Below are 14850 nucleotides of genomic sequence, written 5' to 3'. Positions count from 1 at the left end.
TTTATGACTATAAGTCATTCTCCTCAAATGCTACTGACGTTAGGAAAGTGTAAACCAATATCGCATGTAACTTTAGAGACGGTTCCTAAATTTGAGACTCGTCCAATGTCCAACTTCAAGCCAACTTTATGTCTGTTTTTTTTTTTTTTTTTTTTTACTTTTAGTTTTTCTCTTTGCTGGGTTTTTTTTTTTTTTTTTTTTTTTGAGCAACTGGGATGGTGCCCCCTCTGGGAGTTGGTGACCTAGGCAGATTGAGTCAGATCGGGAGTTCGGAGTGGGATCGCGAATCATTTGAGTCAGTTTGTGGATCGTGAATCATTTGAATCAGTTCGGGAGTTCGTAGCGGGATCGCGAATCATTTGAGTCAGTTTGGGGATCGCGAATCATTTGAATTAGTTCGGGAGTTCGTAGCGGGATCGCGAATTATTTGAGTCAGTTATGGGATCGCGAATCATTTGAGTCAGTTTGGAAGTTCGGAGCGGGATCGCGAATCATTTGAGTCAGTTCGGGAGTTCGGGGGGGGGGTTCGCGAATCGTTTGAGTCAGTTTGGGGATCGCGAATCATTTGAATCAGTTCGAGAGTTCCTACGGGATCGCGAATCATTTGAGTCAGTTCGAGAGTTCCTACGGGATCGCGAATCATTTGAGTCAGTTCGGGAGTTCGAAGCGGGATCGCGAATCATTTGAATCAGTTCGGGAGTTTGGAGCGGGATCGCAAATCATTTGAATCAATTCGGGAGTTTGGAGCGGGATCGCGAATCATTTGAATCAATTCGGGAGTTCGTAGCGGGTTCGCGAATCATTTGAGTCAGTTTGTGGATCGCAAATAATTTGGATCAGTTCGGAGCGGGATCGCGAATCATTTGAGTCAGTTATGGGGATCGCGAATCATTTGAGTCAGTTTGGGAGTTCGGAGCGGGATCGCGAATCATTTGAATCAGTTCGAGAGTTCCTACGGGATCGCGAATCATTTGAGTCAGTTCGAGAGTTCCTACGGGATCGCGAATCATTTGAGTCAGTTCGGGAGTTCGAAGCGGGATCGCGAATCATTTGAATCAGTTCGGGAGTTTGGAGCGGGATCGCAAATCATTTGAATCAATTCGGGAGTTTGGAGCGGGATCGCAAATCATTTGAATCAATTCGGGAGTTCGTAGCGGGTTCGCGAATCATTTGAGTCAGTTTGTGGATCGCAAATAATTTGGATCAGTTCGGGAGTTCGGAGCGGGATCGCGAATCATTTGAGTCAGTTATGGGGATCGCGAATCATTTGAGTCAGTTTGGGAGTTCGGAGCGGGATCGCGAATCATTTGAGTCAGTTCGGGAGTTCGGAGCGGGTTCGCGAATCATTTGAGTCAGTTTGTGGATCGTGAATCATTTGAATCAGTTCGGGAGTTCCTACGGGATCGCGAATCACGGAAGATTCGCGCTCCTAAATTTTCAAATTGGCCATAACCTTTAATTCGTTGCTTCCAACTGGGGTGGCAGCAGGGGTGGCAAGGCTTTCTTTTAGGGTGGCATTTGCCACCCTATGCCACCCCGGTAGATCCGCCCCTGATAACGGGCCACAAACACACCTCTACATTTTTTATTCCATCTCCATCTGCATCCTCATCACACTGGTCTCCAATCCCATCATTATCTGCATCTTCCTGACCGGAGTTGGGTGTAAAGATGCAGTTGTCCGGAAAAACAAAGAATATGAATATCCTTAGAGCAACAATTAAAGCAATTGCATAATAGAATAAAATAATATAAAACCCTGTGTTCAGACTTCGGAAAAGTTAACTGCAAGCTATGGTGAATCTATCACATAAAAGTCCAAACAAATGCTAAAACAAACTTGGTCTATGTAAACACAGTACCTCTTCTAGAATGAATAGCTTAATTTTAAAAAGGTACAAGATGTACAAACAATCGTACATGATCTGGAAAGAATCAAGTCTATAAACCATTAGAATAAATAAAACAATATGATCACATCAAAGAGTCACATCAATTCAGTCAATGTTTATACAGCACCAGTGTGTGCAGGGAGAAGGATTGCTGGTTAAAAGATTGTGAGTTTCAGACCTGTTTGGGGTGCTTGTCATTGTCCATGCAGGGCAAGGAGCGATCCGGTTAACCATCAATATCCGTGTCCTTTCCACAGGTGTGACCATTACCGACCCATCCCACATTACACTAAGAGAATCATACAGAAATATACCAGAAAACTTGAGAACGATGTAATAAAGATATGATATGATATGATATATGTAAATCTGATTTATTTTTAGTCCTAAGCCTTGATAAGTTATGAGTGACAGGGCATCTTGTCAGTTACTTGCTCTCAGTAGCCCCGCCCACTGTGAAACCTCATTGGTTCAAAATCCTACTCCACGCAATTTTATAATAAAGGGAGAGTTCACCCAAATATATAAAGAAATGTCACCCTTATCTCAAACTCGTAAGACTTATTTTGAAGATATTTTGAAGATGCTGCTCACCAAAAACTGCTTTTTGTCCAAACAGTAGAATTCAATAGTAACCAAAACTGAAACATTTCGCTCTCTCTTTTTTTGTATTTTAATTTTTTTATGTTCCACAGAAGAAAGAAAATAATTTGGATTTGGAAAAATGTGAGCATGAGTAACTAATAATAGAATTTTCAGACAATAAAATAGATAATAGAATTTTAATTGTAAGACAAACTGAGGGTCCCTTAAATCTTTACACATCTTGTCTGGTTGGGACGCATGTTATACTGGTAACTGAGGAGACATACAGCGCAGGTAAGGTCGCCGTTCCGCTCAATGACACAGTGAGCGTTAGTGTCACAGGGGTTGAAACTGAGAGTAGCGCACGATTTCCGAGGGAAACATCCAGTTGTCTGATTCCCAACATATCCAACCTTGTACTGACCCCATCGATATGATCCCTAAGAGAAGGGAGAAGTTAAAAGCATTAACATATACACTTTGCATGATATCATAGAAAGGTACTGGACTCACAATGGTGTTGATGCAGAAGGAGTTGGGTGTGCAGGTGTTGGCCAAATCAAGACATTCATCAATATCAGAGCATTCCTGAAACAAAATCATTAAAAAAGACATTAAGTGCTATTTGTTTTGCCACTTTCCTATCTAAAGGAAAGGCATCTTAATACTTTTTTGAGGCCCACTGTACCTGGTGGTGACTCTTAGCATATTCCACACTGACATTCAAATGAATATTATATATTATATATTCCTCAAAATTACCTATTTCACATTTATTTTAAAGGTTTTGCAATTTTTTTGATACTTCAGCTGCTTTCTTCTGCTCAAAAATCTGGCTTAAATTATTAATTATAGACACTAGCCTTCAAAAATGAACCTATAAAATACATTTTTGTAAGAAGAACGGAAGGATTTTTTTGTTTTTGGAACTTTAACTTGATGAAATATGACTGTAAAAACATTTAAAGTGTTACAAAATAAATTTTTCATTTAAATGTTGTTGTTTTGAACTTTCTATTTCTGTTTCTGTTTCTTAAGCAGCAAATCAGCATATTAGAATGATTTCTGAAGTGTCATGTGACACTTCGGACTGTAGTAATGATGCTGAAAATTCAACTTTGCCATCACAGGAATCAATCACATTTTTAAATATATTATAATAGAAAACAGCTATTTTAAAATGTAACAATATTTCACAATACTACTGTATCTCTGATCAAATAAATGCACGGTACCTGACGGTGACTCTTAGCATATTCCGCACCGAATCCAGAGAGAGGAGGACCCCACAGTCCAGGTGGGCAAGGCTCACAGGTAAACCCTTTTGCTGTGTTGACACATGCGCCTGGTGTGTAACACGGCTGAGCCTCTGCACACTGATGGGGAGAGACATGCTAATATGAAACAGCTTTAGCAAAACAACACTTATGAATAAAAAACAAAGGCATGTTTATTCAAGACTCTTTGGAACATGGACATAAACAGTTACAGTGGTTTCTGGACCAAGACAAAGATAAAACCAGCAATAAATGCCCTCACCTACCTCATCTATATCCTGACAGTGTGTGCCGTTCCCCGTCATACCCTCCGGACAGGGGCCACAGCGGTACCCTGGGAAATCAAATGTGTCCATACAGGCCACGCCCTTAAAGCAGGGGTTGGGCTGACAGCGTGAACGTGGCTCATAAAATCCTTCAAAACAAAGAGACATATCATCACAATAAGCCAATAAGGATCGATAAGCTCAAGGAATCAGATTGTACATAATAACAGATTGAAACAGATTGTATTATAATAATATAAATCAATTAATTTGTCAGGAATCCTTTGGTATGTGCAAAGGCATGACATACAACTACTTTGGCTATCACTTTTTTTCTTAACTCAACTGTTAGCACAACTAATAGCCCCGAAAAAATTTTTTTGTTGCTTTGTCAGGTTGATGTTAAGGTTTGATGTCGCTGCTCACCACACATCTGGCACTCCAGAATAGCATTCCTGATGACAGACATTTCTTTCACCTAAATAGTGCAAAAACACATAAATCAAACATGTTCAGAGCACATTCGCTCACATACTGTATAACTCACTCACACCTGTTCTCTGATGTCCTCTCTCAGCTCTCCCAAGATCTGGTTAAAGATGATCAACTGCCCAATCAGAGCTTTAGTGTGCTCACCTGTTCAAAAAATTGTCAATTATCTTTAATTTAAATCAATCAATAAAAAACAAACATATTGGACATCATGACTTCACCAATGCTGACTCACCTAGAATAGAATTAACCTCACCGTTCACTGAAAAACAAGGTTTAAACAAAAATATTTCAGACAAAGTCTTCACAAGCAATCAAAAACCTACACATTTAAGCTCTGTGTACAATCCTGTGTTGCTGGCTAACCTATGTTATATGAAGAGGAGTCTCCCTGAAAGGGGCAGTCGGTAAGAGCCCCAGCCTGGGCAACCGTGCCCCCTAGTGCCACTTTAAGATACTCCACTGCACCCTGGAAGAAGAATTATTTGATTATCGTATTTGATATAATATTATTATTGACACCTGGATTTCAGTTCTTAACCAATCACAACATCGAAGCTCTTATTTTACAAAAAAAATTTAAGGAATAGTTTACACCTTGAAAACCTGAATGCTTTATTATTTCAGTGATACACAAAAAGGAGAATTTCTCAAGAATACACACAGATCATATAATATTTACATTTTTGTCTTCTATGGAAAAAAATAATAGAACACACTACTATGCAAAAATCTGGGACAGATCAGATATATATATCTATATAAATATAAATGCTGCCCTTTTGAACTTCATTCATCAAAAACTGTTTGCAAACACGAATGCAAAAACGAATGCAAACACTGGCTTTGACATGTCTCCCGCTCAACTTCATAATTCCAGGGTGAGTTTTTGATTTTGTGCCAGTCTGCTTGCAAACACAATCTCCTGGCATAAAGAAAGTGACATTTTAAAGCAGAGCAGAATGAGGGCTGTTCAGTTTCAGAGTCCAGTCCCGACAGTCTGTCCTGGAGTGATGTTTATTTTTCATTACCTCTGAGCTTTTAACAGCAGGTGTGAGGGGAACAGTTCTGTACTTGAGCTTAACTGGACCCTGCAAGCAGAAAAAGAAAAAAAAACTGCTTTTTGTTCTACGCACCATCCGAAAGAACTTTAAATGAGGAGCTTGTTAAACTGCCCTCTTCCCAGAAGGGAAAATATGAGCTTTGAGTAAAAATTTTCACAATGGAGTCATGAATCAAAGTTTTACCCCCTGAACAAAACCAGAACCAGTTTGGTCCATGACACACAGTTCGGAGCATAACTCCACCCACCGCTTCCCCATCTGTTTGGAAAATCCCTGTGTGGAAAATGAGCACAACCCAAATGCATTTTTCCTTTTTGAACAGGAATTCTTTCCCAGATTATTCTTTTGAGGTCATTAAACAATGTTGTGTGGCTTCGGGGAGCTCCTGATTGCTCTGGATCTAGTGGTGAGGAGGGGGTCCACTATGTTTCCACACACAAATACAGGAATCAACCCCAGGAATGAACAGGAGCCAGAGAGAGATTCTGGTGCTGTAACACACAGCTGTGTCTCCACAGAGACTAATTCACAGAGCCCTCGCTCAGTCACCTCTGATGCTCGGAAACACTGCCGGCAGGTAAACTGTAGCTGGAAGAAAATATCTTTCTTTCTTACAACCTCCACTTCACACACAGTCCTCAGGGTCACTTGTTACAGGAATGCAACAGATAAAATCAGCAACTCCCTCTGTGTCGATGCAGCATTTCATCTTTAGAAAAAAAAACCCCCACTGCAGAATCGGGATTATTCAGGACTGTTTATTTCTCCCTTAAATTATGAAAATAGAAATCCATAATGGTGTGAAACAAAGATATTTAGGCAAAGTACAAACATTAAGTAACAATACCCAAAACAAGCATCTTGATTAATCCACCGTTTCTCTTTCAAAGAGTTTAACTCAAGAGAAAAACTCACTTTTGTATTTGAACTGCCTTACAGAAATCCTAATGGAAAGTTAGAGGAATTAAAACACCTTAGCCAGTTATGTGGTCTGTCAGCAAGATTCCTTTGGACAGTAACTTTTGGCTTTAATAATCTGTTACCATCTCCTAACAATATGCAAATGCAATTTCTAATCCTCAATAACGTAAGAAAGTTGTTCTCTTTATCCTGTGAATTGATTTGAAAATGTCACTTTCAAAGGGTTTGTTTATTCAAATATGTAAATTCTGTCATTATCACCTCACCCTTATATAATTGTCACAAAAAGACATATTTCAGTATAAGTCAATGTTTTCTAAACAATGTGCCATAACATTGTTCTGGATCATTCTGGCACAATATTCAAATGTGCAACACACAAATTATTGATGCCAAACACTGTTTGTTCTCACATCATGTAATCAAGTATGCAAATGCACTTTTGTATGTGCATATTTGAATAAGAGCCAACAGTGAACAATTCTATATAATTTATTGAATAATATAGAAAACAGCAGACAAGTTGTTGAAACTAATCTTATCCCTTTTGGAGCAGAAAATCTGACCTTTAACTGTGAGAAAATCAATGTTGACATTTTGCAAAATATATCCCTTCTGATTTCACATTTGAAACCAAGTGGCACAGGTTTGGAATGGAGAATAAACATATGGAGAATAAATTATTTGTTTTTGGTGATTTATGATTTTAAGAGTGTAACTTAACTAAATTTTGGTATTTTCCTATTTCACTCAATAAGATCACATTAACATGAGTTTATCTTACACGGCAGAAAAGATAATTTATGAAGGTAGCAAATAAAATGTGTGCATTAACACAAGAAAAGCACTGAGTTTTAAAACATACAAGGCCATAGCACATAAGAGGTGTACATCTCTCAATCTCATTATCATTAAGCAATCAAAAGGGTTTAAAACCCTCTGTAATAAAGCAGTTGGTCCACACAATGAAAGTTGAGTTTTCAATGCTTTCTCTCCTCAACTTAGCTAAAAATTAGTAGCTATAAAGAGATCTGCTTTTATTCTGTAAAAAAGAAAGCACAGGTGAATATATCCAGTCAAGAGATTAAAGCAACAAGTGCAGCTTTATGGAAAAATTAAAGTCTTCTAACGAAGATATAAAAACAAAGATTATCACACAATTAAAGCTCAAGTCAAGGAATAAATGATACATAAATCCCCAATAATATGTTGTTCCTGTGTGTTCCTCCACCAAGTAGATGTGACAGTCCCAGTGCCAAGTCATCATTCACTCCTCCTCTTCCTCGTCCTGGGAGGAGCCTCGGAGAGAGGCGGGGCTTACATGCTCCTCCTCCTGCATATGCTCAATAGCTACTATGCCGGTGAGGAGAGCATAGCTCAACATCGCTGCCACAGCGACCAGCACTGACAGCAGCTGCTTGCGTCTCTTGTATGGCTCGTTGTCAAATTCGTTCCCCTGCTGTGTGCTGGACATCGGACGACTGACGCCCTCTGCAAACAGAACAGACACGAACATCAGGACTCAATGACTCTTTTTCTACAGACAGATCAATGGATGTTTTGTTCTTTGCAAACACTTTATTGTGGTTGTTGGTCACCTTTACTCTCGCTGGGGAAGTACAAGCTCAAGATGTTGCAACAAAACGTGTTCAAGTTGTCCAGATTCTTCAAGTTCTGCTGCAGGCGGCAGTTAGGCAGCCGGATTTTAATAAGCGGAGCTAGATGACCAAACACATACGCGTCTAGAGAAGAGGGCCTTTAACACACACACACACACACAAACATCAAATGTATATACATTGTATGTTCTAAACCTAAGCCATAAATCAACTGAAAGTAAAGCTCAAAGTTCAACCTTGATGTGTAAAACACTTACGAATCTCCAAAGAAAAATTTGTTCGATCCCAGTCGCTGAGAAAGAAGATTTAGGCACTCCAGAGCATCATGGTAAAGCTGGAGAGAGTTTCAGGGAAAAGAGACTGAGAGGATGTAGAAGAAACAACTAGATTACAGATTCTTATATCCTCTTTTTCTCCATTCATGTTATTGTTGGAATTACTATCAGATTTTTTTTTTTTTTTTTACAGCTGATGAACAATAAAAACATTGACAACCAATCAGAATCTACCTTTAAAGAGCTTGAGTGTAGACATAACTGCAATGTGGGCTTATATTAAACAGAATGCACTGATGTGTGGACGCTAATAAAAGTTTCTTTCTTGGTGTGAATGCGCTGGTAAAAACATAGTCCTCCCAAAAATAAAAACGGTCATCATTTCCTTCCCCTCATATCTTTCAAACCTGTATGACTTTCTTTATTCTGCAAAAAAAAAAAAAAAAAAAAAAAAAAAAAAAAACAGTTTGGTTCCCATTGACTTCCATTGTATGGACATAAATACTAATACTAGGTAAGTCAATGGGAACCGAAATTGTTTGGTTCCTAGCATTCTTCAAAAAAATCTTCTTTCATGGTCTTTGGAAAAAAGAAAGTCATACAGGTTTGGATAGAAACAACGGGGAGTAAATGATGTTAGAATGTTCATTTTTTTGTTGGACTATTCCTTTAACACAGCATTAAAAGAAAACTTTGTTTTTTTTATCACAAGCAAAATCAATGAAAAAATAACATTCCGCCACAGGGAGCATAACCCCTGCATGTACATTGTGATTCATAAATAAGCAGAGTTGTTTCCCTAGATCAGACTAGCAACTATCTTGCATAGAATTCACTGCCAGAATGGAACTTCTGCTCTATTTGAGCCCAGATTCCACACATCTGCAGGTTTATCAGTGTCCTCTTCAGGGACCAGAACACTGTTGAATCTGGCTAGAGTCTAACAGCCGTCCTGGTGCCTCAAGGAGGAGTTATTGACAACAAAGACCACCCACCATCTGATGCATATTGCACAGCAAAAACAAACACCATCAAGCACAAGATCCAGAACTCCACCAACCTCCTTCTCAGCCTCTTCTCCCGCCTCCAGTGAACTGTTTCCCCGGATCAGGCGGAGTCGCTCAAGCTGCCTGTTTTGCATGCAGCCGGGCAGAAAGAAGTTGAGTGGGAAGGACATATTCTCTCCATGCCAGCGGCGCGTCACCTCCACGTAGTTCTTAGGATCGATCCATAAAGCGTAGATCTGCCGGGAGACATGAGAGTTTGAGCAAGTACCCACCAAAACGTTTCTCGCCGAGGTTCAGGGTTTGAATCTCACCAGTGCAGGTAACAGTCGCTCCTCCAGTAACGAGATGAAGGCCAGAGTGTCTGCGCCCTCCTTGGCCGAGAGATCATAGTCTGCATTGTATTTCTAAAACCCAAATTCCAGTATTACTATTACGTCTGCTGTTGTTCAGGAAAAATAGGTACAGTGCAGCCTCTCCAAACAGGTACAGAACAACGTCTCCAAAGTCATGCCACGTCAGACAGTTCAAGCAGAGCCAGTGTTTACCACTGATGAATGGCTTATTTATATGGTGCTGCTGGGATGACGTAATTTCGTAGGCCAACTAAGAAGTTAGCATTACCAAAGACTCGATGGACCACTGGCATCTGATGCACAAAGCACACAAAATTTGTTATTTTCGAAGTTGTTATCTGATTGGTTAAATTCTACAAGATTTCTATGAGATGTGTCATTGTAATGTTAATCGCCCTCATGGAAGAGGCAGACTTGTTTATCATGATCAGGATCGGTTTTACTCTGGACTTTGACACGTATGTGAAGTTCCCTTCATTGTGCAATCAAACATGATTAATGAGAAAATTAGAGGAGCTTTTATAATGGCAGCAGGCTTAACTGGAAAGGCTGTGGTACTCGAATGAACCAGAGCCTACAAAATTAAGCTTTGTTTGGTACAAATGAGCCCATGACGAGTGAAATATACAGGGACACTTGTATAATGCATGATGAAAAGCAAAACGTGACCATGACAGCAGCAAGGTTTCGCAGGCAAGAGATAATCACCTGTTTCCTCAACTGAATGATGATCTGACTGGGTTGGGAGCAGCTGCCTTCATCTTTGGTCCTGAGAGCAGGAAGTGAACCTGCAGCGAAGACTTGAGCATCAGTAAAAAAAACATTTATTTTCAACGCACTCTGGATATCAATAATAGAAATGCATGATCTTTACAAAACATACCAGTATTACAAAATGACCAACATACTCATCCAAAGAGAATGTCCACTTAAATTAAATAAACAGGCAAATTAACTGTTATGCATTAGATGATTTTTATTTCTTTTTAATTTCTTTGTAAAGAATGACAAAGTGAATACAGTAAATATGTCGTTCCTGCAAAGTCAAAGGTTCTACGCATTATAAAAGTGCTGAACACTGGTCTTCAATATGGAATAATACTGAAGACGACTCTTTGGAAGAATTTCATATAATAATGGAGACAGACAAGAATGTCAGCAGCTCGGCAGAAAAGAGAAAGAGGCTGGTGTGCTTCAGTTAAAACACGCTAAACATTCGTCTTAATGAATGTTGAGTGTTTGCCAAGAAAAAGACTCTGCCTGCTTACCTGTGGGGCTTCTCCAGGGGTTAGAAATCTTGTGAATTTTGAGTGGAGCTCCAGCAAAGCGAGCATAAGCCTGGAAAATGATATACAAGACATTATTATCATCATCATCATCATCAGGTATACTAATCCCATTTTAGTTTAACACTAATCCCAGTTCTGGTTAACAAGATTTAAGCTTCCAGGTTCCAATATGTGACATTATGGTCTCTAGATAGAGCTCCCTCCTCCAATGCAACTTTAAAGGATTTTATTTACCATTTGCCATCTGCTAGGCCAACATTATAAATCTTACGAGCTAGAAAAGCAATTTTAAGTGATCACTTGAGGTATCATTTATGAACAAATTTACAAACCAACTGAAGTATGAGCTGTGTTGCTTTCCTTGGCAAGCTCCACTAATTTACAAGAAGCACACAGTCTTATACAGTATATAACACAGATGAAGAAAACATAGTGTTGCAGCAAACGCATGAACACAACCTGAATAAACAAAAATAAGCTAACTTCAACAAAACAGCTCTAGGACAGGGTAAGGGGTTTAGGATGAGATGCCTCGTTCTACGACGACATCTGATAAGAGGGACACCATTTCACATTATAATTGCACATGCAGCTGAGAGCTGACAGATTGCGCACTTCACACCTGGCTCAGACGTCAGCCATTCAGCACGTTGTTTAGCAGATTCTTTCCATTGAAAGCATCTAAATACTGCTGATCACTGGGGTTAAATTGCCTGGAGCCTTTCTTTACAATTCAGACTCAAGCCAAGAATGGCTCAAGAAAAATCAGCCTTGATTCTTAAAGGGATAGCCCCCCATAAAAAAATAATGCCAATCTGTCATTACCATAACTACTTAGCCTCATGCAAATTTTGAAGAATCTTCAAGCAGCTATTGAGTAACTGACCTTCACTGTAAAGCTCCAAACATTATAAAATAGAATAAATTAAGCAGCTATTACAAATAAAATAAATAGGAAAACGCATAACAAATAACTTCAGGAAATAACTTTTTATTCTAGAAATCTTACGTGACCCTACATAGATTGAGCGGGTATAGAAAATGGATGGGCATAATTATGCCACAAAATATGCCAGACTGTCCCCTCCGAGATTTTGTAAGGCTTCAGGAGATATGAATGACATGGCCTTCTTTAATGTTTGTTTTGGAGCTGTAGTCACTATGAACCATCCTTTTATGGAAAAGAGCTGCATAAAAATGCTTCAGATTATTTGTGTTTCAGTGAAAATTATTTTTGGGTGATTTCTGTTAGGGCTGCACGATTCTGGATAAATTGAGAATCACGATTTTTTGATCTCATATAGAGATCACGATTCTCCTACGATTCTTTATTATTATTATTACTATTAACATTATCATTATCACAAGTATATAAATTAATTATTTTATTTTGCAAGGATTCTTTAAATTGATCAAGTGTGACAAAGACATTTATAACAAAATATTTCTATTACACACAATTATTGTTCTTCTGAACTTTCTATCAAAGGAACCTGAAAAAAATCTACTCATCTGTTTTCAACATAATAATAATAATAATAATAATAATAATAATAATGTTTTTTTTGAACGGCAAAACAGCATATTAGAATGATTTCTGAAGATCATGTGACACTGAAGACTGGAGTAATGATGCTGAAAATACAGCTGCACACCACAGAAATAAATTACATTTTAAAATACATTCAAGTGAAAGCAGTTATTTTAAATGGTAAAAAAATATATTTCAAAACTTTACTGTTTTTGCTGTACTTTGGATCAGATAAATATAGTTTGGTGAGCAGAAGAGACTTTAAAAAAACATTACACATCTTATGGTTCAAAAACTTTTGACTGGTAGTGTATATATAATATATTTAAAACCCCAGTTTTTTTAATATTAGAATGATGAAAAAGTTGTTTAGATCACTGATTCAACGACTCACTCATAAACCTACTACACTTGTTTCATTTCTGGATGAATCAGCGTTTTTGAACGATTCTCTTGAATGAAAAATTAATTCATTGACAACTAAATTAAGACACTTGTCGCCACCTATTGGTGAAACAATGCAATCGACACAAACGTTATTTAAAGCGCAGTACTTTCAAAAGGGGATTTGTTATATTTTGATCGCTGCCATATAGACATCAATGTTTATATTTAAACTATAAACTTTATCCCAGTATTTCTGTGATAATATAAATGACTGTAAGACAGATATAATACTGTGTAGTTGAAAAGACTGTTTGTGAAGAGGTTTCTTAACCAAACATGGTAAGAGCTCTCTCTGTGTCAGCGGCAGTGCGCGCACGGATTTGAATGATCCGGTAAGACTTTGTCAAAGGTTTAACAGACTCGGGGAATCGTTGTCTTTTAGAAATGAGATCGAGAGGGTGTCTGAATCGAGATCGCGATCTTTTAACGATTAATCGTGCAGCTCTAATTTCTGTAACATAAGGCTACCAGCACTCACTGTGACTGTAAAAGGGCAGATAGGAAAGCAGATTTGCGGAAAAAGCTGAGTATTGAGTTCTGTTTGCACTCGAGCAGTGAGCTGGAAAAGCGCAGTGACCTTAATTAAAGGCTGACATCATAACCTCAGCTTTATTACTAGATTGAATCCTACAGAATACTAAATTGTATCTTGTAAAGTAAAGAGGATCAGAGTTTGGAAATAAATCATTCCTATGTGAACAACCGGTACCGTCCAAAGCAAATACGAGGAGGAAAACTACAGCTGGCTGAAATCCACTTTACCCACAGTAAAAGCAGTTCATCAGACTCCTGCCGTACACATAAACACATTGAAATTAGGCCACGGATGACAGAACAGCTTCTCTTGAAAGTGCAGATGGTAATAATTAGTTTGAGCCGCACATAAGATCTTTAAATAAAGTGGCAATGATGACGATTGGACCATCCTGGTTTTAAGCCCCACCCACGCACTACTGCATGTATATATGAAATTATATATATATAGTCAAATCTCCAGGCATCCTCAGACCTTCACATGCAGTTATAATTTAATGAAACCTTATCTGGTGCAGTGAGAGAATTTGGAAAATTCTGAATGAACTTCACATTACTAAACCATCAGACACGGGGAGCAAAACATGCCTGTGGTTTTCATAGCGCCCAGAGTAGGTGCAGACAGAGTGTAATGCACAAACATCATCCCACCGGCTGGCAAACTGGAAAAATCCCACCACACTCTTGTGTCCAAAGCACACAGCACGGATGTAATCTAATCACTTTAACATGCAATTTCAGAAACAATAACCTGGTCCTGTGCCCACATACAACCTTTGTTGATTGGGAATGAAATGGATCTGAATCCAGTCTCCAAAGCTGTGACAGGAGATGAGACTGATGTTAACTCCAGATGACAGCGGTGGGGTTGTGGTTTACAGTAGCACAGCCCTGGTGTGACCAAACTTGCAACAAACATATCTGTAGATAAGCACCTTGGCTGTGGAATTAACTGAGATATTAAAACTCAAGGGCTTAAATCATGAAAAGTAAACAGTGGAGATTTTCCCGTTTCAAAGGGCAGCATGATCTGCCTGGTATTTAAACTGTAAGGTCTCCAAAACACATTTGACAAGATATGTGATCAATACCGAATCGATTCTCTACACAAACACGAAAACTTAAGCAGAACCCAGCCCGTATAAACATCCAGATTACACGAGCCAGTGATGAAGACTCACCAGCACGATGAGACAGTCCGTATTTACTGACGGTAAACCCAAACCAGCCTTCCAGCAAAACAGCTCACTGGGTGCCGCCATCTTTAGCATCCAAACATCCGTAACCCGGAGCTGATG

General features: G+C 38.8%; 2 protein-coding genes across 2 annotated transcripts; both read right to left on the bottom strand.

The window, feature by feature from the left end:
- Nucleotides 1-2660: 2660 nt before the first annotated feature.
- On the bottom strand, nt 2661-5792 carry LOC128030186 (thrombospondin-3a). Its single transcript, XM_052617669.1, has 10 exons — nt 5760-5792; nt 5544-5603; nt 4879-4981; nt 4748-4774; nt 4574-4656; nt 4447-4498; nt 4021-4169; nt 3713-3853; nt 2991-3065; nt 2661-2917 (listed from the first exon to the last, which is right to left on the bottom strand). The coding sequence occupies exons 1-10, from the start codon at nt 5790-5792 to the stop codon at nt 2702-2704; spliced, it is 939 nt and encodes a 312-aa protein (XP_052473629.1). The 3' UTR covers nt 2661-2701.
- A 522-nt stretch (nt 5793-6314) lies between these two features.
- On the bottom strand, nt 6315-14850 carry LOC128030421 (metaxin-1). Its single transcript, XM_052618037.1, has 8 exons — nt 14734-14850; nt 11020-11089; nt 10460-10539; nt 9710-9802; nt 9452-9634; nt 8374-8450; nt 8096-8253; nt 6315-7988 (listed from the first exon to the last, which is right to left on the bottom strand). Exons 1-8 carry the CDS (start codon nt 14821-14823, stop codon nt 7765-7767), a joined length of 975 nt encoding a protein of 324 aa, XP_052473997.1. The 5' UTR covers nt 14824-14850; the 3' UTR covers nt 6315-7764.

Source organism: Carassius gibelio, chromosome A16 (assembly GCF_023724105.1).
Source record: "Carassius gibelio isolate Cgi1373 ecotype wild population from Czech Republic chromosome A16, carGib1.2-hapl.c, whole genome shotgun sequence".
Taxonomy (NCBI): domain Eukaryota; kingdom Metazoa; phylum Chordata; class Actinopteri; order Cypriniformes; family Cyprinidae; genus Carassius; species Carassius gibelio.
The sequence above is the reverse complement of the archived record's forward strand: the minus strand, read 5'-3'. Positions and strand labels throughout refer to the sequence as shown.

Coding starts and splice junctions, on each gene's coding strand:
- LOC128030186 (XM_052617669.1), bottom strand. CDS start 5,792: ATGGACCAAACTGGTTCTGGTTTTGTTCAGGGG. Junction 4,982..5,543: donor CTGCTGTTAAAAGCTCAGAG/GTAATGAAAAAT, acceptor TTCTTCTTCCAG/GGTGCAGTGGAGTATCTTAA. Junction 4,499..4,573: donor GAGAGGACATCAGAGAACAG/GTGTGAGTGAGT, acceptor TGCACTATTTAG/GTGAAAGAAATGTCTGTCAT.
- LOC128030421 (XM_052618037.1), bottom strand. CDS start 14,823: ATGCTAAAGATGGCGGCACCCAGTGAGCTGTTTTGCTGGAAGGCTGGT. Junction 9,635..9,709: donor AGCGACTGTTACCTGCACTG/GTGAGATTCAAA, acceptor GTCTCCCGGCAG/ATCTACGCTTTATGGATCGA. Junction 7,989..8,095: donor CTTCCCCAGCGAGAGTAAAG/GTGACCAACAAC, acceptor TTCTGTTTGCAG/AGGGCGTCAGTCGTCCGATG.